General features: G+C 42.6%; 1 protein-coding gene across 4 annotated transcripts in view; it reads right to left on the bottom strand.

Annotated features, from left to right (window-relative positions):
* Positions 1-23,848, bottom strand: part of NR2C2 (nuclear receptor subfamily 2 group C member 2) — a 98,325-nt gene that overhangs the window by 14,718 nt on the left and 59,759 nt on the right. For all 4 annotated transcript variants that reach the window (XM_055343316.1, XM_055343315.1, XM_055343318.1 and 1 more), the window contains 7 exons: positions 11,896-12,096; positions 9,582-9,684; positions 6,973-7,152; positions 5,833-5,980; positions 5,356-5,449; positions 1,717-1,850; positions 535-712 (listed from right to left, as the gene is read on the bottom strand). In XM_055343316.1, coding sequence (XP_055199291.1) covers positions 535-712; positions 1,717-1,850; positions 5,356-5,449; positions 5,833-5,980; positions 6,973-7,152; positions 9,582-9,684; positions 11,896-12,096 — 1,038 coding nt within the window. The remainder of the gene's footprint in view (positions 1-534; positions 713-1,716; positions 1,851-5,355; positions 5,450-5,832; positions 5,981-6,972; positions 7,153-9,581; positions 9,685-11,895; positions 12,097-23,848) is intronic.

The raw sequence follows: 23,848 nt of genomic DNA, 5'->3' as shown, positions 1-23,848 counted from the left end.
CACATGGTGAACAGGAAGACGCAACACAGTCAGTAGTCCTAGAAACTGAGGGCTTTGGGGACCCTGAGAGTGCCCTCTGGAAGTGAGGCCAGTGAAGGAGCCTGTGGGCCAAATAGCCTTCTTCAAGGAGATAGGAGCTCTATTTTCTGTGGCTCGAGAAAACGGGTCGTCAGGACCAAGCTTAGGAACGAGGGCTGGCTGGCTGCCTGCTGGAGCACACGAAGGTACCTCCCTGAGCCTATGCTGAAGCCAGGCCACCCGAGAAAGCAGAAGAGGCAGAGGAGCCCACTAAAAGCCCTCACTGGGCAGCACCATGTCAGCCCATCCTGGCAAGGATAGGCCATACCGGCTTCAGGACAAGTTACCTTCAGAGCCAAAACACTGTGAGCAAAACATGAGTGAAAATGCTTTCTAATGAGAATACTGTTCTGGAACACAAGATCCAGGTCAAAAGCCAACAACATGAAAATGAGCTCCCTGCAAGATTTGTTTCAAACTGCAGACCAGGGATGTGGTTTACCTAAACGCACTCACCTTAAATGTGACGTGAGTGTCTGAGAGGAGGGGACCTTCGACCTCGATGATGGGTGTGGACTGGTCTCTGCTGATGACATGAATGCCTCCTCCTCCACTGGCGTCTATCCCATCTGCCAGGCTTGGAGGGGAGGAGCTGTCTGTGGTATTAAGTGCTTTAGCTAAGGTATCAAATGCCCTGTGAGCAAAAATGAAGCAGGCAGAGTTGTGAATCCACAGCTTTTAGGAGGAAGAGAACTTTAGTTGAGACATAATCTAGAAAAACAATGTGATGGGGAAAAGATCATTAAATTCTACCTGCTAGGGGAAGGCATGACAACCAGAGCTTCTGTGTATGGTTAACACATCATCATGGGCACTAAGTTATATATTATTTATTTTCACACATAATTCGTATTTTTCACAACTACTCTCCAACGTAGAACCCTCTCCATTTTATAGACATGAAAGCTGAGGCTTAGAGATGTTCAAAAACTTTTCCAAGACCAATCACCCACTGTGCAGTGGAACCAGAACTCCACCCAACTCGAATCCCATTCTCTTTCCATTAGATCTAGACCTTAATTTTGCTATCAGACCACAAAAGAGCATGAGGACCAGGGCATTCGTGTGGCCTCCAGCTGTGCATCTGCCCAGCCTGGCAAGATGGGCGGGAGTGGCCAGTCCCACAGGGAAGGAGCAAACACAAGAGCCAGGCTGTGGGAGAAGAAACATCTTCTACCGCCAGTTACGGACATCTGGGACCAGCTAATTCTGTCTCTCAGTGACACCCTGATGGACTCAAGCTCTAGACTATCTGGAAAAAACATATATGAGAAAAAGAAGCTAAAACAGAAGTGGGAAAGGGGATGGACTATTAATAATTAGTCCAAATTACCAAAGACTGATACAAGTAACACCTGTCTTCTGAAGGGTTTTCCGTGCTTCCACTGAGTCACTCCATTTCCCTTTTCATTGTTTGGAATGAAAAACAGTTTTGATTGTTTAATATCATGTAATATAAGAGGGTCCATGTTCCCACAGTTAAAATGTGAAAGACGACAGATGTGCAAGAACACTGTGACAATTTTACAAGCCTTGATTAAATACAGGGTGGGTGTCAAAATGCTGCCACCTGCCCCCACACAGCAGGAACTGAGTGTGCACATCAGTGGGGGAGCCTCCGCGCTCATGGCATCGTACCGAGTAATCTCACTCGCAGACTGGTCCTCTGGCTGCATTTCCGAAGCATCACCATTGTTAAGGGATTCACTTAAGTTGGCGAGGGAGGTTACTACATTGGCCAGTGTGCCCAGAGCTCCCTGGCTTGTTTCAGCCTATTAAACAAAAAATAAGAACATTATGGATGAACACAAACACACACCTGAAAGACTCTCAGGCCAATGACAGTATAAAATTAGTTTAAAAACAGCTTCTATGGGGCATGACCTCAATAGAGCAGCAGGAGGGAGATCTTTTTGGCGTTGGAGGAGTTCTGGGTCTTGATTGTGGTGGTTACATAAATATACATGTAATAAGGTAACAGAACAAAAGCAGACAAACTGGACACCACCAAAATTTAAACTCTTGTGCTGGCTCGTGGTGGCTCAGTTGGTGGGATGTGAGACTCTTGATCTTGGGGTTTTGAGTTTGAGCCCCATGCTGGGTGGAGAGGTGATTTAAAAATAAAATCTTAAAAAAAAAAAAGGCTATTAAGAAAGTGAAACGACAACCCATAGAATAAGAAGTATTTGCAAATCATACATCTCAATAATGGCTTAGTAGCCGGAATATTTAGCCAGTTCTTTAGATAAAGAACTCTTACAGCTCAATAATAAAAAGACAAGTCAGTTTAAAAAAGTGGCCAAAAAGCACATGGATGTTCAACATCACTGGAAATGCAAATCAAAACCACAGTGAGATACCACCTCACACCCAACAGGATGGTTATAATCAAAAAGACAGATAGTAACAGGAGTTGGGAGGATGTGGAAAAACTGGACCCTCACACACTGCAGGTGGGGATGTGAAATGGTGCAGCCTCTGGTGGAAAACAGTCTGGCAGCTCCTCAAAAGTTTGAACGTAGAGTTACCACATGACCAGTCATTCCACTCCTAGGTACATAATGTAAGACAAACTGAAACATATGTCCACAAAAAAATTGGTACCCAAATATTCATAGCAGGACTATTAATAATAGAAAATAGAAACAACTCGGGCAGCCTGGGTGGCTCAGCGGTTTAGCACCGCCTTTGGCCTAGGATGTGATCCTGGAGACCCAAGATCAAGTCCCACGTCAGGCTCCCTGCATGGAGCCTGCTTCTCCCTTTGCCTGTGTCTCTGCCTCTCTCTGTCTCTGTGTCTCTCACGAATAAATAAAATCTTAAAAAAAAAAAATAGAAACAACTCAAATGTACATCAGGTGATAATAACTCGATAAATAAAATGTGGTCCAGCCATTCGATGCCTTAGTCTCTGGCAATAAAAAGGAATGAAGTGCTGACACATGCCACAACTGGATGAACCTCGAAAACATTAGTTAAGAGAAAGAAGCCAGTCACAAAAAGCCACAGATTGTATGATTCCCTTTATAAGAAATGTCCAGAATTGACAAAATCAGTCATAAAGTAGAGTGGCGGGGGGCTGGAGTAGGGGGAGGGAGAAGTGACTGCTTAATGGGTGCAAGGTTTCTTTTTGGGGTGATGAAATGTTCTGGAATCAGGTAGTGGTGATGGTTGTACAACCTTGGAAATGTACTAAGACCACTGCTGTACACTGAAAGAGTGGGTTTTCTGGTATGTAAATTATATCTCAATTTTTAAAAAAAGGGAAGAAAGCCAAAGACATACTCAAACAAATAAACCAAGACAGGTAGACACAAATATCTGTTGTGTCTGGATCACAAAAGTGAAAAACTAGAATCGTGGAAAAGATCCTAAGCAGAGCACTGCTTCATAAATCACAGAACCACTACATAACAGAGTATCCTGCAACTGCTGAAAGATGCAGGCCGTCATGACAGAGAGATGAGAATGAGAGAACAAGAGTGGAAGTGAGAGAAGAAAAAGACCAGCCTGTCTGCACCACACGGGGGTCATGGCCTTTTACACTGTGCTGCAGGCCTGCTGGGTAAGCAGATGGGGGTGACTGGGTACAGGGGACATGGGATCTCTGTATTTAGCCAGAGTACATGGTTTTGAATTTTATTTTAAAATAGGTTTACAGTGACGCCTGGGTGGCTCAGTGGTTAAGCATCTGCCTTCGGCCCAGGGCATGATCCTGGAATCCTGGGATCGAGTCCCACATTGGGCTCCCTACGTGAAGCCTGCTTCTCTTTCATAAATAAGTAAAGTCTATGTCTATAGTCTGCTTTTCATGAAAAATTCCTGGGGTGGGTATGGTCACTTCCACATCACAGAGGAAGGAACAGGGTGGGAGCACAGATCTGACTCTGCAGCTTTCTCTTCACTACTACTTAAATATTACCCAGTTTTTGTGTCCCTTCTCTTCCATTCAGTGACCATGACTAACTCCTCCTGTACTGAGTGTTCACTGTATGCTGCATGCTTTCTAACAGGGACTTACTCATGTTCCCCAGCATCCCCATGTGGTGGTGCTGAGGGAAGCACAGATGCAGGAAAGAGGGCACATGGCTACCAAGAGCAGTGCTGGGCTCGGGACCCAGGACCAGCAGACTCTGCAGTCTCTTGGTTCTTATTCTCACAGTGTCTGCATGGCCGACACAACAGAACAGCTGCTGTGAAATCCTTTGGTTATCAGATTATTTGGGTCTTAGTTTCAGGATTCTGGTTTCTCTCCACCCCACTACACCTCCAAAGCTGTCCGGAATGTCTACTGGGTGACAGCAGCAAGCCAGGTATGATTCCCATGTAGCACACAACACCAAGCCCCACAGACAGGTAGCACAAGGCCAGCGTAAGGACCACAGGTTGGAGGGCAACTTTTGGTGCCAGCCAACAGCTCTCACTGCTGCCTTTCTTTCCCCAAGAGAGGATGTTCCTAATGTACCAAGTGGGCAAAGCAATGTGCACGTGAGAAGACAGGAAGGAAGCCTGCAAATAGTGCAGCTCTGGCTCTTAGAGCGGTAGCTATGCCAGCACTTGATTACCAAGTTGCTTCTTTCAGACCATAGCTTACTACTACTTCACCATTATTGGGTTACATCAGGAACGAGATGAGAAATATAATCAATTTCCTTGCCTGGATAAAACCATTCTCTCCTTAGTTATCTTCACAGGGGTTAGCCAGCTCTCTCTCTCCTGGATTGACAAATACCTTTGTTCACAACAAGTTAAATTCCCTATGGCTGATGTGCTCTGAGTAGTTTTGCAATTGTCAGAATCCTGACTGGACTTCCTTCTGCAGATCATCTGATAGAAAGGAACAGGGCGGGGTGGATAATGTCACACTATGTGTCAACCATACTTCAATTAAAAAAAAAAAAGGAACTAAGGGTTTCTGCAAAAGACTGTCTGAGGGTAAGCAGCCATTTCCCCAACACACTGGTAGTGTGCCAATGGATGTACTGGGTGGGGTAGGGGTGACTATCAAAATGAGAGCCACTGAATTTTCACTAGACTGAACTCTAGATCCTGCCATGTAATAATGACTATAACCAGCCAGCCCTGAGTTTCTGAAAAGCCATCAATATCCCTAGAACAAATCATAGGATGGCTGCATAAGAAGAAATAAAATGAGATGCGGAAGGCCAGGCTTTCAAGGTACTCTCAGAAGGCCAAGAAGGTGGGTGCACACATCTAGAGAAACAGTCTGTACTGTAACATAAAGGTGGAAGAGATGGTGTTGGTAGAGAACATTACCTTGGAATCCGTGGCCAGGAGAACTGTACCATCCTCACGTATCAAAGGCTGTTGGATGTTGACAAGCATCCCTGGATCAAGAAGACCTGTTTGTCTATTTAAGACATAAAGAAACCCAGAGTAGCTTCCAACTTTTAATGCACAGTATCATCATGCTGCATTGCGCTGTCCCTTCCACATCTGCAAAGTTGTTTGGATAGCAGAGAAGCTCTAACTAGGCTCAGCCATCGAGTGTGACAACCCCTCTATTCTCTGCAATGAGATGTGCACAAAGCTGGGCCTATAGCCTGAGACAGGATGCCACAAGGATACATGTCTCCTTGGCTTCCAGGCTTACCACAGACTGTGACTGCTCTGTTAAATAAAGTTAACCTGATCTTCAGAATACACCAAGGGATTCTCAACTCTAGTTTTTACTGGGATACAGTTTGGATTTCTTCTTTTCCCTTCCTGTTCCTTGTCAAAACAGAGACTGACCTTGCTCCATCTTTATCTGCCACAAACGTGGGAGTAGCTATCAGAGGACTTCTCAAGTCCTTCCGGATATAAATTTTCTCAGTTGAAGCAGCACAATTGCTTGGTTTCTCCCGTTGTACATCAAAGGGCTTCCGTTCACTCTGCACAGCTTAAATCACAACATAAATATTCACGTTTAGAGGAAAGAGTCATTAAAAACTATATTCTTCATAGTAAAGTTAGGAGTCTTCCTTAGTTAAGTCTGCTACAATAGGGATGATAAGCTCTGGTGCTAGACACATCTGGCTCAATTTTCAGAGGACTTTTTAGCCAAAGGAAAGAAAAGCTCAAAGCCAAACAATGCCATGTTAAATCTGAAGAGTTCAGGAGGGTGGGCATGGCCTAAGAAACTTCAGCATGGCATTTGCATGGCCTCACGTGGGGGACCCATACTGAGGCCTCCGGGTCTTCACTTTTTGCTAATAGAAGGTACTCTCCAGGAAGAGAAACACCCATCTTCAAGCGGGCCCTTAACAGACAGCTTGTCCAATGCACGTGTCATAAAGGAACCAATCTAATGTCCAACTCAAGCCTGTAAGGCATCTGTGGCAAACTGTTTAATGGGGTGTCAGTTTTCAAGAACACTAGAGGTCTCTCCCTTACAGGAATCTGGTCTGAGAGAGGTATATGGGCCAGAAACAACTGAAGAAAATAAAGATCTTTTTAAAAGAAAGAAAGGAACCCCAGACCCAATATGTAAGTAAGGTAAGGGGTCCTATTTAGACAAGGACCCTGTGGCTGAGAGAGGTGACATGTCTTCCCGAGGCCTCACAGCTTCTATGAGGCAGAACTGCGGTTTGATACTCTCAAGCCTGTGTTTACTCCACAGCACTGTGCTGCTTCCTGAGTTATCTGGAGGAGGTTTCCACACACACCATGGGAGACGACTAACTGCAGCATGGGCGCTAGATCACCTAACTGACCCAGAAAGGAAACAAAAGGAAGCCTCAGTGGATATTTTCCTCTTAGAGTATTTTATTTTATTTATTTTTATTTTTTTATTTTTATTTTTTTCCTCTTAGAGTATTTTAAAGCCAGGTATAGAAATCTGGCTTTCTCCCAATCTGCTAACCCAGGCAGCTTGTTCGTATTGTTACTCACATTCCATCTTCATGCCCATCTCTAAGCATTTTTTCAGCCGGCAAAACTGACAGCGGTTCCGGTGGTGTTTATTGATGATACAGTCTTGGTTGCTCCGGCAGCTGTAGGTCAGATTTTTCCTTACACTCCTTTTAAAGAAACCTTTGCAACCTTCACAACTGACAGCCCCATAGTGACGACCTGAAAAGAGAAAGGTGTGTGAAGCAGTTCACCAAGAGAACAGACGATCTGTCACAAAGCCCTGTTTCTAAGGTAAGTCTATCAGAGTGACTGATGCACAGTGTTAGATGCCAGCAGCCAAGGGGCAACCATGAGCCTGAGCATTAAGCATAGTACTTAACTTCTTCCCATAATTTTCCTATAATCTTTTAAGTGGCCCTGTGATGTCATGATAGAAAAAGAGAAGCTCAGATAGGCTACCTGACAGCTGGTAAATGGCATGACCTTAATGCTTTTAGTACACAAAGGACCTAACATGCAGTGAGAGCTCACAGATGATGGCTGAAGCATACTGTCTACTTGTGCATACCTGGTCTTGGCTCTCTGCAAACCCGAGCTTGAGAAGCTACCTAGTGCTCGTGTCCTGCCAACAGTGGCGTGTGGCAAAAGCATGCATGTGCTTTTTTTTTTTTAGCACACATCCTACTCTTCCCTTTACTCCCTCTGTGTGAGCCATGTCCTGGGCCCTAGAGCTACTTGGGGGAAGCATAGGGGCTGTGATTATGTAGGCCCAAGGTGAGGGAAGGGTGCACACCATATGGCTCATTTGGGTTAGGTATTCAAATCCTTTTGGAAACATAGTTCTAGAAATACATTTATTACATACAGTTCTTTTTTTCTGATCTTGTTCACTTTGGCGTTTCTAACTTCTAATAACTGATGACATTAAAAAGAGCCCCCCAGCTCAGTTTACCCTTCCAAAATTCACCAAGTGCTTCCACATGCATCACACCTCATTTGTTCCCAGCGGGCACTGACCATAGATAAATACTCCTGGTTTGGTCTTCTGTAACCCAGTATCAAAGCTACATTGCTGAGAAGAAACATTTCATAGGATCATCACTGATGGCAGCTGGTGAGCGTCCCACTGTCTTGACCTCTAGCATGCAGAGCCATTCCCCAAGCATGTACTCGGAGGGTCTCAGTTTTGTGCCTTTAAGAGTAGTGTTAAAATTGGTGTGTGTGTATAGGCATCATTTTTCCTTTCTTGTCGTGTCTTTCCTTAGCCTCTCTAGACCTCAGAGTGACATCTAATATCTGGAAACTGCTATGCCTAGACCATTCCTTTAAGCCCAGAAGGGGACTAACAAATGGGGAAGCCAAGCAGATTTTGTGGCCTCTTTGTTATGATCATGCTTCATTCATTTGTTCAAAAGTTTGTGGAGTGCCTCTCCTTACTGAGCACGAAGATAGGACATAGAGATGGAGGGGTCAGACATGGTTCTTGCTTTGACAAAAAGAGTACATTCTGGTGTGGAAGACAGGCCTCTAAGAACAATTATAAGAGAACGTAACAAATGCCAGAGCGCCCTATACAAAAGGATGAAGGGACACAGGCAGCACTGGCTTCAGTGAAGGTGTGGCATGGGCTAGGTTTTGCCCTGTTCAAGGAGTGGGAACAGAGGTAGGGCACCCTGGCACAGTAAATGATATAAGGTAAGAGGGGACTGGAGCTTCTGACCTCTGTGGATGCTTGTCTGGGCTGTCTTCCTAAAGATGCTTGGTCCAACCTTTGTTTGTTTTAACCAAGACCATAAAGTGTCCAAAGTTCCTGGGAATTCTGTGACTATAGAATAAGATGGAACCGATTACAAAACTCAGGCCTGAGCCCGGAGCACAGCTAGAAGGGTACCTTATTAAATCCTTTTCCATCCTGTGCTCACTTCAGTAGCACAACATACTAAATATTCCTCCATCTTTCTTGCCTGCCTCACCTTCTATAGCTCCCTGGCATTAGCAGGGTGAAGTCTGAACTTTTGGGCCAGATATCTTCTCCAGTCTCCTTGTACCCACATCCTAACCACAGAAGTCCAGGAACTCTTCCCCAAAGACATCATGGGTGGGGACAGTAAAGCCACCAGGCCCTGGCTCCACCAGCAGGAAGGCCCTTCTGCTTTACCCAATACACACACTTAACCTTCAAGCCTCACAGAATGTGACTGCCGCTGGGGGACCTTGCCTGACCCTGGGGCTCCAGCCAGAATCGCATGCTCCCTCCTCCTTCATTACAGCAGTTACCACACTGGGTTATAGTGAAGGGATAATAGAGTTAGGATGAAGAAGAAAGAGATAACACATTTCGTGAAATAGCAAAGTACTGTGCTAATATTATCTAGATTAAAGAAATGATTGCTCTTAATAGTACGAAATAGTCAACGCATAACCAAGATTTACAAGTCACAGAAACAAGTCTCTTGATTCCTTCTTTTGATTCTAGTAACCAGACAAATTGGTTTGCTTGTTTATAGCACTACCCCATTTAGAAAAGTAGAATTTACATTTTGAAACCTACAGAAAATGCTGTCTTTCCAATAAGCCCCAGCTCCCATTTGGTTTATGATGTTGGATCCTGATGAGCAACTAGCATAACATAACCTAGGGTTACTTACCAGAGGCTTTGTCGCCACAGACGACACAGTACTCTACCACCTGTGGCCGCTGGACATCGGCCTTACCCAGCAAGCGCTCCACAGAAGCAGAGTCCGTGACGATCTAAGAAGAATCACGAAACAGGCAAAGTGCTTACTGAAAACCAGATTAAGCAAAGCAATGTTTAACTATAAATTCCTAATCTTGGTTTTCTAAGCAGGAAAATTCTGGGCAGAACCTGACAACTTAGCCTGACATTAAGAATGGCCCTGCTGCACCCTTCAGTGGTGGTTGGGAGGAGAAGAGGAGAGTGGTTTGTCCAAGGTCAGGCACTGGTTTTCACTCATCTACTCTCCTATCTGGCTAGCATAAACATCCAGGATGGGGGGCCATGTGGGGAATCACATTCAGATGCTCCAACATGAACACACTGTAGGTCTTCCTGGCTGCTTCTTTATTTCCATGAAACAGCTTGGAATGTATGCAAAGAGGTATATTTGGCAGAGAAATAATCAAGCTTTATTAATTAAATAACTAGGTCTCTCTCTGAGGCAGTTGGGAGTAGAAGGACAAGAACAGGCGACCTCTGAAACATGTTATTTCTCTTTCACTTGCAGGTGACTTTCTAGGTGACAGTGTTACTCATCCGGAAGAATACTGTAACTGACACCAATATGAGAAAGTGAAAAATAGCTGTTATTAAATAATATAACAATATCTCTTAAAATTATTTCTATATAGTAGGAATATATATAGAAATTACTATGTAGATGACCTCTTATAGAACACACAACAAAATCAACAGCTACCTTCTCATGAACAAGTAGTAGTCTAAATAAGCAGGGAGGAACTCTAATTTCAGTTAATCAGAAGGTACTCTGGGAAAGGAAGAGGCAGCATTTACTAACCACACTGCGAGGGGTATTAAAAGTGCATCTCTGATATGGTTTCACTCATATGCGGAATATAAGAAATAGTGAAAGGGACTAAAAGGGAAAGGAGGAAAACTGAGTAGGGAACAATTAGAGAGGAAGACAGGCTCCTAACTCTGGGAAACAAAAGGGTTGGCAGAAGGGGAGGTGAGTGAGGGGATGAAGTAACTGGGTGATGGGCATTAAGGAGGGCACATAGAAATGAGCACTGGGTGTTATACTAGATTTTGGCAAATTGAATTTAAATTAAAAACAAAAAAACCTTGCTGGAAAAAAAAAAGTGCAGCTCTGAAAGATGAACATCACTTGTGTTCTGAACCCGTTCTATAAGAAAAAAGAATCCTTTCTTTTCCTTTTTTTTTCTCCATAGTAGAAAGTCTCTCCCCCCTTAAAACACATGGGTTCTTTTTTTTTTTTTTTTTTAAAGATTTTATTTATTCATGAGAAACACACAGAAAGAGGCAGAGACACAGGCAGAAGGAGAAGCAGGCTCCATGCAGGGAGCTTGATGCAAGACTCGATCCTGGGACTGTGGGATTACTCTCTGGGCCAAAGGCAGATGCTAAACTGCTGAGCCACCCAGGCGTTCCTCCCCGCCCCCCCCCCCCCCCGTTTTTAAAAACACATGGGTTCTTAGCAGCATTGTTCATTCACAAGAGCCAAAAGGTAGAAGCACCCCAAACAACCAACAACAGATGACTGTATAAATGAAGTGTGGTCTCTACATATGGTGAAACACTACTCAGCCTTAAAAAGGAAGGAAATTCTGACATAGGCTACAATATGGATGAGCCTTGAGGACATTAGTCAGTAAAATAAACCAACTGCAAAAGAAAAAAACACTGCAGGATTCCACTTATGTGAGGTCCCTAGAATAGCCAAACTCATAAATACAGAAAGTAGGATGATGGTTGTCAGGGCTGGAGGGAGGGCTGGGGAAGAGGACTGACCCAGAGGCAGCAGTTCACAGGAGCAAGTAAGGATAGAACAAAGAGCTGGAGCAGGCCTGACAACCTGGACAAGGCTGTTGGGAGATTTAGGAATAAGTCAGCCATAGGTGGTACTCCTAAGATGTGGAGTGGCCAATAACCACCACCATGCAGCCTTAGGTTAGATAGAATAATTCTCTAGTGGCCTTAGTACCAGCTTGCTCATGCCAGTCTCCCATGGGCTGCTGATTTTCCTGGCTCAACTTCCATCCCATCTGAGCACTGCAGCTGGCTGCCTTCTGGCTCTTGCCACTCACTTGCTGGTTTTTCACTTTAGCCAAAGCGGCAGGTTGCTGTGCTTGCAGGTCCTCAAAGGACCTTTTAGAGATGGATTTGGCCTTCATGGTAGAGGAGGAGTCAGAAACAAGTTTGGTAGCAGAAGTGCTGGAACAAATACCTGTAACAGGCCTTACCTGGATCCTGCCAGGGACAAGGTTGTCCGAGGTGGTGAATATGAGCTGCTTAGCACTGGATGTCTCCGGGGAAGCCAGGATCACCTTCCCAGTTCCAGCTCCATCTGGGCTGGTCAGGATGAACTGCTGCTTGGGGGATCCGGAGGCGTCCACTGCGGTGACTATCTGGATCTTCTGTCCTGTCTGCTGGTCTGTCACAATCTACAAGACACAACATGGAGCCTGCTCTCACGGAGTATCATGCGACTTGTGTACTTGCAGGTGGTGCTCTCAAAGCTGTAACTGCCCAATGCCGTCCTGGAGTCAATGCTGGTCCAAGATGCAGTTTCACCAGTGCATGGTGAAATGAGAAAAATAAAACACAATTGTGAGCTTCTCATTTTCATGGAGCTAATTTTATTTCAGGATCATAGCATTCCGACTATTTTTAATTAAAATGTCCCTTGGGGTGGTGGTGGGGTACTGGCTGAAGGTGGTCAAAAGATACAAACTTCCAGTTTTAAGATAAAAAACGTACTGGGATGTAATGTATGGCATGGTGACCGTAGCTAACTCTGCTGTATGGTGTATTTGAAAGTTGTTAAGGACGTAGATCTTAAAGAGTTCTCATCACAAGGAATAAACTATTTTTTCTTTCACTTTTTTTGTATCTATATGAGATGATGGATGTTAACTAAATTTATAGTGGTCATCATTTTGTAATATATGTTAAGTCAAGTCACAGTGCTGTACACTTTGAACTTACACAATGCTGTGTGTCAATTATATCTCAATAAAATTGGAAAAAGAAAAGCCTTTTGTTTTATGAAATGGAGATAATAATAGATGACAGGTTTAATTAAAAAAAAAAAAAGCCTTGTCCTAGGCATAGTAAAGTCCACAGAAGTCCTGACCCTGATTCCTCCAGAGGCTCCCACTGCTCACTGTTCAGAGGGCCAACTGTGGGAGTCTGCCTATTTGTAGAGTCCCTGCCTAACTGCATCAGTTATGACAGAAATAGTTGCTACATCAAGAGTGACTTGTCATTCCTGCTCATGAAATTCTCTGAAGTTGTTCTACTCCTGTCCTGATATTCTTCAGGCTTAGTGCCCAGCTTGGAGCACTGCCTACCTTCTCCTGGGAACACCAAGAGGTCCTCACAGCAAATCGGATTTTGGGGGCTGTTGTGGCTGGGTCTTGGACAAGCAGAGAAGTACTACATCTCTGGCTGGAACTCAGTCCCCTCTACCATACTTATGGGCAGGTCTGGCATCTGTGCTACATCCTGATAGATGCTGACTTGTGATACAGCATTCCAGAATTCAGATAGCAAACTCACAAAGAATCTAGCATAACTGCTTTGCCAACTATCCAATATGGAAAATCAGACAAATTGGTTCAACTGAAAACTAAACAAAGTTGAACAAAGTTGGTTCAAATGAAAATGACAAAGATCCAATCAATTAATATATGTTTATTGAGTGTCCACTGTACGTCAAACACTGTTCTTGGTACTAGGGATAGGGACATGAACACAACAGAGCTCCTACCTTGTGGAGTTAACCTTCTATGGGTACGGAGAGGAACAGACCATGAACACTGATATTGTAGATTATCAGTCATGGCAAGTGTCATGAAGAAAACTAAAAAGTAGAATAAATGGATAAAGCATGTCAAGGGGAAGGAGGCAGGGGGGCAGCTTCAGGAAGAGCTCTCTGAAGGAGTGATGTTGAGCAAAGACCTGAATGAAGCAAGAGAGGAAGCCATGCAGATAATGTGGCAAAAATGTTATAGGCTGAGGGCACAGCAAGTTCAAGACCAGAAAGAAGAGCAGCCCTGGGAACAAACAAATCCTTAGCTGGCAGGGCAAAAATCCCAGCATACCATCATCTGCAACTGAACGGTCAAAGAAACCTTGAAGGCTGAAGAAGAATAGATTTAGAGAGAAATGAAAGGAAGTACCATTCTTTGTACAACCTGTGGCATACATACCCAGAGTCCCATGGAAAAGTAAAACATGAAACAGAAAACTTTAACAATTCTCTTTAAAAAAAAACAAAAAACAAAAAACTTTCCTACCCAGTGCTGAGCTGAAAGACTGCAGACAAACTGGGTGACATACACTTCTCTCAGCTGCCACAGAAGGGACTCCTACCTTAGTTAAAAGGTAACAAGTTGATCTTTACAAGGCCCTTATAACCTTGAGATCTAGGAGTAAAATGTCTGACTTCCTTTTCCCATCTATCCAAACTTACCTCCTTCCTAAATTACTTTCCCTGTTAAGAAATGAAGTAGTCATGTGACTGAGAGGGATCCTCATTCACCAGCTATAATCAAGGCAAGGCTAGTAGAAGCCTTTCACATGTTCGGAGGTGCCACACTCTGCACCTAAGCACACACTGTCACTGGCATGTCACTACCTTTGCTGCTATTTCCTGGCACCTCTGGGGGTGGGGCAGGGGTGGGAGGTAGGAGTGACTGGGTCTAGATGGGGACAGCTGCTCTTGGTGACTGTATGTAACACAGCCCAAAGCTCAGATGATTCTTTTTTTCTTCTTTCTCCTAAAGATTCAGGGGCACAGAAAACCCCAGGCTGATTGTTACATAAACAAAAGCCTTGCTGACAAACATCAGCAGGCAGGCTCCTGTTTAACGAGACTAGGAAACATCAAATTGAGGATGTACCCAGACTTATTAAATCTCCTGTGGAGGGGTAGAGAAGAGGTGTTATTGGTAGAATCATGCCCCACCCCCCCGCCAAGAGATGGTTACATCCTAACTGCCAGGGCCTAGAAGGTGACCTTATTTGGAAATAGGAAATTTCAAATGTGATTTAGTTAAGACGAATCCATACTGGATGAGGGTGGGCCCAAACCCAATGACTGGTGTCCTTAGAAGGCCTGGATATAGGAGGAGACTGGAGGGCCAGAGCTGCAGGCAAGAACTGCAGAGGACCGCCAGTTACTACTGGAAGCTAGGAAGGCACGGAGGGACGCTTCCCTAGAACCTTACAGACAGCATGGCCCTGGCAATACCTGGAGTTTGGGCTTCTGGGCTCCAGAATGGCCAGAAAATAAATTTTTGTTGTTTTAAGGCATCAAGTTTGTGGTAATTTGTTAAGGCAGCCCTATGAAAGGAACATAAGAGGCAAACTTTAATCTCTTCACTTGGAACAAAATGTTCATATTTTCCTTTCAAACAATAACAAATGGGGGGAGGGAAGGAATCTAAAGAGGGATGTCTTGTTTTCTCTGTGACTTCTTTTTTTTAAGAGAGAGACAGTGAATGGAGAGGACAGAAGGAAAGGGAGAGAGAATCCTAAGCAGACTCAATGCTCAGCACGGAGCCCAACATAGGGCTTGATTTCACCACCCTGAGATCATGAGATCATCACTTAAGCCAAAATTAATAGTTGGATGTTTACCTGAGTCACCCTCAGCACCCAGGTGCCCTCTGTGACTCTTTAAGTCCTTCCAAGCCTGGCTACACAGTATTTGCTATAATTCTAAAGATACATTTATTCCAGTGTGACCAATATATTAGGGAATATCCTGTGCATAATGTAAATCTTGTGTTTATGCATGATTTCTACTGAGAAACCTTGAACACACAGAAAATAACCTCGAGGTGAAGTGAGCTGTGTGGGAATAGCCAGCTCAGGTCATGTGGTGTTACAGCTTTTCCCAATTTCAGATCACCCCACTCACAACAACGTAGGAGCTACAATCCTCCCACACCCCCTCTACAAGCAAGTTTCAGGGCTCTTTCAAGGTAAAGTGCCATATTTATTGTAGTCATTATGTATTTCTTAACCATTTGATGTATGTAAAACTGCAATTTAAATTAAATTCATACCTGCTTTCTAATGTGTCACTAACAATTGTTAAATGTTATGCCACTAACTCCATTTGCCCCCAGTAAGCCCTGTTTCCACTGCAGAATTTTGCACAGTATGGGAATTTTAAGGAACGTGTATGTCACATTATAGCAGAGCTGACTACATACTCTACTGGCCCAAGGCTCTACTTCTACCTCAAAAGGACCTCAATGTGACCTGACTTACTGCCATTCTCCTCCATCTTACCCACTCTGTTACAGCCAAACTAGTATCATCATTTGTGTTCTAAGTAAGAGCCTGCGGGGAGCCTCTGCTAAGCAGTTAAATGTCTGCCTTTGGCTCAGGTCGTGACCCCAGTGTCCTGGGATTGAGTCCTGTGTCCAAGGTCAAAGCTTTCTGCTTGGTGGGGAATCTGCTTCTCCCTCTGCCCTTCATCCTTGCTTGTGACCTCTCTCTTTCTCAAATAAATAAAATCTTAAAAAAGAAAAAAAAAAAAAAAAGAGCCTGCAGGCAAAAAACAGCCACTGGACAAATTTTGCCTGACCTCCTAGAGTTTAAAATTTAAAGAACTGGTTGCCAACACCTGAAGATAGAGTATTTACCAGAAAAATCATATTTACAGTTTTTTGACAAGCTGGAACCTGTCCCCATCCTAGCCCCAAGTTTCTCTGTGGTTATCAACTGTGTACGGCCACCCCTTTAGATGGGGCACAGGCTCTCTGTCTGGCCCTAATTCCCACACTGTTCACCTTCTCTACTGCCACCTGGTCCTAGAAACACAGGTTTGTGATCCCGAAATAGGGCTTTGAAGTGAGAACAGTGAACGGAATGCTCATTCAACTGCTTCCCAACTGGGTCACTGTGGAACAGTTTATATGAGCTTTCTGAGCCCCTGTTTATGTATCTATAAAAAAGGATTACTAGGAAAGTGAAACAGTATGTGTGAAAGCACTTGGTACAAGGCCCAGAAAATAAGAGGACCTTGATAAAAGTATTTCCTGCTTTAAGCTCTCACATACTTCTCTCCTCATTGGGAAGCCTCATCTTACCCCTTTCACCTCATCGATCTCCCACTGACTTAAGCTTACTCACTCACTTGTTCTTTCCTTAAATGCTTACAAAGGGTCTACTCTACATGGGGTACTTTGCTAGATTACTGGCATTATGGAGATGGCTCCTGCTCTCACGATGCTTTTAGTTTAGTGGAAAAGTGGCAAAAAACAAATAAACAGACCAGCCAGCGAACAATTTATGATGAATGTTAATGAGGGAAAAGATCTGGCTGGACTAGGAGAAAGTGACACAGGCACTTAACTTTTTAGAAAGAGAGGTCAAGGAAAGCTTCTGTGTCAAGGTGGCATTTAATGTAAGATTCAAGGTTATGAAGGCAATCAGACAAAGGCGCAGGGAAAAGTGTGTTCCAAGCAATGCGAAATGTTCTGGCATATAAAAAGCCCTAAGAAGAAGGAACTCTTAGAACTGACATCAGGCCCACTGACAATGAAGAATGGCCCAGGAGCCTAGGAAGGGAGGTGGGCTGGCCCTGGTGGGAGTCAGGATTTCACTGCAAGTACAAAAGGAGTCATTCAGGGGTTTTGCCTTCCCAAATCAGGTCTTCAGGTTTCTTATGCTATTTTATATCTGTCTTCTACTATTCTATAGAAACACACATTTTTAAATTCACAAATATATATAAAATTTGTCAGATTGTTACAAGCCAGGGTATACTGGATTATAACAAAGGAGAATAGAAAAGATAATTAAAGATAAAGGCAAAGAAAATCTGTTAAAATTTTTTTTGACCTATGCAAAATGGTACATGAATCTTTTACTTATTATAAATTTTAACTTATATGAGTAGTTAGTGCTGCTCACAGGCAAAGATCAAACAAATATATTATCCATTCAGCCTATCTCAATCCCTAGAACACTTATGTAGATAAAATATTTGATAAAGCTTTCCTCCCTGAATAACACAAAACAGTATTTTCCAAATACATTCAGGATTTTAAGTGAGGGAATGATAGGCTTTGCATTTTAAACAGATATTCCTGGATGTTGGATGGAAAAAAAAAAGTAAAACAAAAAAAGTAGAAGCTGAAAAACTGCTGGCATGTCCCTGCAGGAGCCCAGGTGGGAGCTGAGGATGGTGGCTGTGGGTCTGGAGAGCAGAGGATGCATGTTAGAGGGAGAAGCAATAGCACATGCAGGTGGGTACAAAGATGTGAAGACTGGAGAATGGAGAACCAGGAATGACTACTCTCAGGTTTGTAGCCTGAACAATGGCATGTGGAGAGGCGGGGAAGGGTTGGTAGGAATTTAGTAGTCTGTTTTTGGCCTGCCAAATATGAGATGCCCAATTAGATATGTCAAGTAAAATACCAGACAGGTGAGTCTGGAGCTCAAAGTATATTTCTGGTTTCAACCTCAATGTAAAGAGCTTAGACGTCATTTCATCTTTACGACAAGAAAAAGCAAGATAAACTGAAAATCAATAACTTTCCTTGGGCTTATCAGAGAACTTGAGTGTGCAGGGCAAACTCCATCCCAAAATCTGGAGAGGTGGATTCACAAAGTCTGAGATCTGCTTAGGTGGAGCAGAAACCAACCTGGAGGTAATTACAACGAATTGCTGGAGACTTAGCACAGACTAGGATGGGAGTAAGAAACTCTTGGGGGCCACAGTCTTAGGAGGGTTAGGGGTTTTAGCTCTAGGAATCCCACTTGGTTCTCAAGGTGAAAAGACGAGAAAGATTTCCCTGGTGGTTCTGGTAGGGGAAGGGGAAGAATTTTTGTAAAATGAATTCAAGGGTTTCTTCTAGAAAATAAACCCAGGCCTATTGCCCAGGGTTGAAAAGATTTTACCTGAATCTTACCAAACCTGGGGAAAGAGCATTTCTTCAACTCCAGGCCCCTTGGACCTTCCCATCTTATAGAGGGGAGAGGGCAATAAGAGGAATTAATACACCCTTGTAAATGTTACACCTGCAATATGATTTATAAGAAATACATATTTGGTCATTCAGATGACAAAAATAGATTTTTCAGATATATTTAATATTCACTCAACAGTTCCTGAAAATGCTTAAGTCATAAAAGCGAGATGAGTGTCTTATCATTAATGAAGGTGACTTTTGGGACCTCTCCCAAGGGCAGGGGCTGACTGTCAGAAGGATCAACCATGTGATTAAAGGGTTGGAACTTTCAGTACCCCTCCTTCATCAGGGATACGGGTTTGGGGGAGAGGCTGGAGGTAAAATCAGCCAGTGGCCAATTACTCAATCAATCATGACTATGTAATAAAGCCTCCATAAACCGAGGAGAACAGCTTTTTGCCCCATTACAGATATCTTCCATGCTTGGGGAACCAGAACATTTCCATGTGTCACCAAGCTGGCCCCAAGCTTTGCAAGGCTGGCAGCTTCCTTGTTTGGCACCTTGCCTGAGGTATCTCTTCATTTGGCTGGTGATTTGTATCCTTTAATAAACTGGTAAACATGAATAAGTGCTTCCCATGGGCAGCCCAGGCAGCTCAGCAGTTTGGCACCACCTTCAGTCCAGGCAGGGTGTGATCCTGAGACCAGGGATCAAGTCCTGCGTCGGGCTTCCTGCATGGGGCCTGCTTCTCCCTCTGCCTGTGTCTCTGCCTCTCTCTGTCTCTCATGAGTAAATAAAAAAAATCTTTGAAAAAAAAAGTGCTTCTGAGTTCTGTGAGCTGCTCTGGCAAATTAATTGAACACTGGAACCTTCCATCTTCAGCTGGTTGGTCAGGAGCCAGGGCCTTGTGATTGGTGTCTGAGGTGAGAGTAGGGGGCAGTCTCATAGGGCTGAATCACTAGTCTGTGGAATCTGATGCTATCTCTGCACTGATAGTGTCAGAACTGCCTGGTGCTGTGTATGTGGGACCCCTCCAACCCTGCCCCAAATTGGAACTGAGTCCTGGAACTCTTTATAAATAGCCCAGGGACACTGGCCTACTAAATTCTGAGATTTTATTATAAGATGATAGAATGCTTCCCCTCACCCACACCTTACCACCACACCAACAGGGCTCCAGTATAACAGTAGATTATAGCTGGAAGAGCTTCAAGACACACACTCTGTGAGGAGGAATATCCAAGGAAGCTCAAAGTCAAGAGGAGAGACCAAGACAAAGACACTAGGGGAATCTGAAGCCTCTAGAGGCTTATTTACCTCAGTTCTTATTACCTAACATCACAGATACTGTCTGGTTTTAAAGGCATGCCAAAAGGCAAGAAAAAACACAATCTGAACAGAGAGATAAAACCAGCATCAAGCATCAGAATCAGACTTCAACAGGACACAAATGTTGGAATGACCAAAAAAGGAACTTAGAAAGATCAGTATGTTAAAGTCTCGAAGGAAAAAGTAGACAACATGCAAGAACAGATGAGAAATGTAAGATGGAAATTCTCAAAAAGCAAGAAATGCTAGAAGTTGAAAACACGGTAATAGAAATGAAGAATGCCTCGATGGGCACATCAATACACTGGATACAACCAAGGAAATAATCAGTGAACTTAAAGATAGGTCACCATGACCTAACTGAAATGCAAAGGTAAAAAATGAGGAAAAATAAATAACAAAAAAACCCAGAACAGAGTATCTAAGAACTATGGGACAATTTCAAGATAGAACATATGCATAACTGAAATAGCAGAAGGAGAATGAAGAAATATTTGAAGTACAAATAGCTGAGAACTCTCAAAAATTAATGACAAACACCAAAGCATAAATCTATGAAGCTCAGAAAACATTAAGTAGGGATCCCTGGGTGGCACAGTGGTTTGGCGCCTGCCTTTGGCCCAGGGCACGATCCTGGAGACCTGGGATCAAATCCCACGTTGGGCTCCCGGTGCATGGAGCCTGCTTCTCCCTCTGCCTGTGTCTCTGCCTCTCTCTCTCTCTCTATCATGAATAAATAAAATCTTTATTTTTAAAAAAAAAAGAAAGAAAAGAAAAAAAAAGAAAACATCAAGTAGATGAAATACTAAACTACTACATCTAGACATACCCAACTTAAAGGCCAAATACAAGTTAAAGATGAGGCTTAATTTTCCCTGCTGAAAATAAAGGAAAAACTTCTTTCCCCTCTTCTTTTTAAACTCTGTCTTCTCCAGATGTATGTAAATCTTTATAATGGTAACACAAGTCTCTTTGCAGCTCACAACTCAGGAATGTTTTCTCAAGGATCTGGGAACCATCATTTCGAAATATAAACTTCAAGAGCGATAGTTCCCTTACCTCCTAAGCCTCTGGGAGAGTAAGGGCCTAACCTGGTGGGCACCTTGCTCCTATTTGCATACTTCCCATCATAAAGATTTAAGAACCACCCTGCACCCCCAGTTGAGTCCCCAATAAAGCCGACTAATTAGCACAGGTGGTCTCCATAATTTCCCTGATAAAGTTAGGATCTTGAAAACATGTATGATGTAATGGGTTGTAGGTACAAACCTGCTTGGCTATACAAATGAGTGAAATTCCTTTCTGTCTTTGCAATTTCTTAGAAGACTACCTGTAATGCATATCACATTCTGATTTAATGCTTATTAAAAAAAAAGAAAAGAAAAAAAAGGGGCATTTGGCTGGCTCAGCCAGTGGAACACATAACTAACTTTTGATCTTAGGGTTGTGAGTTTAAGCCTCATATTAGGTGTAGAGGTTATTTGAATATTAAAATTTAAAAAGGAAAGAAACTTGTTTTTTCTGTTTTCTATCTACCTTTACAGAGAGGTTTTCTGGGTGGGAGAAGATTTTGTTTCTTTTATTTATATTTCCTCAACATATTCAAACTACAGAAAACCACAGCAAAGAGAAAATACTGAAAAAAGCTGGGGGGTGAGGGCAGGGAAGGAGAAATACTTCATCTATAGAGAAACAAGGATAAAATTCAGAGCAGATATCTTATCCAAAACTACATAAGCCAGAAGATAGCAGAACGAAATAGTTCAAATGCTGAAAGAAAGAAACCACCAAAGCAGGGATACTTGACAAAAGTATCCCTCAAAAGTGAAGAAAAGTCCATCAGTGGATGATGACTAGATAAACAAATTGTGGTCTATCCATATAATGGGATATTATTCAGTCACGAAAAGGAATGAAGTACTGATCGTGCAAGATCATAGGTAAATGAACATTATGCTAAGTGAAAGAAGCTAGATACAAGAGGTCACATATTATATGATTCCATGTATATGAAATGTCCCAAACTGATAAATCCATAGAGACAGAATATAGATTGGTGGTTGCCAGGGGCTAGAGGGAAGGAAGAACAGGGAGAAATTGCTTAATGGGTAAGGGGTTGTATTCTAGATTGATGGAAATGTTTTGGAACTAGACAAAGGTAGTGGTTGTACAACATTGTGAATGTACTAAATGCCAATGCACTGTGCACTTTAAAATGGTTAATTTAAAAAAATATTTTATTTATTTATTTTGGGAGAGAGAGAGAGAAAGAACACAAGTAGCGAGGAGATGTAAAGAGAAAGGGACAAGCAGACGCCTCACTGAGCAGGGAGCCCAATGTGGAGCTCGATCCCAGGACTCTAAGATTATGACCAGAACCAAAGGCAGACACTAAACTACATGAGCCACCCAGGTGCCCCTAAAATGGTTAATTTTATGTCCTATGAATTTTGCTGAAAATAATTTTAAAAACAACAACAAAAAAAAAGTCAAGGAGAAATACTTTCTCAGGCAAACAAAAACTAAGAAAAGTCATCACCAGCAAACCTGCTCTGTAAAAAGTGTTAAAAGCTTTTTTTTAGTAAATGATACAGGTTAGAATGTACATAAAGAATGGAAGAGCACTGTAGGAGTAAGTGAAAGCAAAATAAATCCTATTTTTTAATTTCTAATTGATCTAAAAAATAACTGTTTAAGTTAATAATGGTAACAATGTACTGGGTGATTACAGCATGTGGATAAGTGAAATGAATGACAGCAATGTTCAAGGGATGGGAGGGAGGAATTGGAAACACTGTTATAAAGAACCTACATTACATGTGAAACAGAAGTGTCATCTGAAGGTAGGCTTGTATTAGCTTAAAATAATTACTGTTAATTTCTAGAGCAACAACTAAAAACATTTGTAAATATGTATATTTGATACAGTAAGAGATAAAAGGGATCATATAAGTTCCTCAATCAAAACCAGATAAGGCAGAAAAGGAAGCCTCTGGCAACAAAGAGAAAACAGTTACACACATGGTTAACATTAATTCAAATATATCCATAACCGCTTTAAATGTGGATGGTCTACATATACCACTAAAAGACAAAGACTTGTTTGGATAAAAAAAGGAAGACTCAAAGATAAATTGTCAACAGGAAACCCTAGACACAAATAGATCAAAAGTAAAGGGATGGAGTAAGACACCATGCTAGCATTAATCAAAAGACAGCTGGGATAACTGAATTTAATTTAAAGACAAAGTAGACTTCAGAACAAGGAAAATATCAGGCATAAAGAGGGGAATTACCTGATGATAAACGGGTTAATTCCTAAAAATACATAACAAGTCTAAACATGTATGCACCTAACAATAGAGTTCAAAACACATGAGGCAAAAATGGATAAAACTGCCAAGGAGAAATAGAAAAATCAACTATTATAATTGTAGATGTCATTGTTTCCCTGTCAGCATGGTAGATTAAGGAAGCAGAAAATCAATAAGGACATAGTTGACTTGGACTGCACAATCAATCAGCCTGATACAATTGACATTTATAAAATAATCCACCTAACAGAGGGTACACATTCTTCTCAAGCTTTCTTAGAACATTCAATAAGACAGATCACATTCTGGGCCATAAAATACAACTTAAGAGCAGCAGTGTCCACAATAGCCAAACTGTGGAAGGGGCCATAATGTCCTTCGATAGATGAATGGATAAAGAAGATGTGGTATGTGTATGTGTATGTGTGTGTGTGTGTGTGTGTGTACACACAATGGAGTATTAGCCATCAGAGAAGACGAATACCCGCTGTTTGCTTTGACATGGGTGGAGTTGGAGGGTATTATGCTAAGTGAACTAAGTCAATAGAAGGACAATCATCATATGGTTTCATTCATATGGGGAATGTAAGAAATAGTAAAAGGGATTATAAGGGAA

The sequence above is a fragment of the Nyctereutes procyonoides genome, unplaced genomic scaffold (genome assembly GCF_905146905.1).
Source record: "Nyctereutes procyonoides isolate TBG_1078 unplaced genomic scaffold, NYPRO_anot_genome, whole genome shotgun sequence".
In the NCBI taxonomy this organism is placed as follows: Eukaryota; Metazoa; Chordata; class Mammalia; order Carnivora; family Canidae; genus Nyctereutes; species Nyctereutes procyonoides.
The sequence above is the reverse complement of the archived record's forward strand: the minus strand, read 5'-3'. Positions and strand labels throughout refer to the sequence as shown.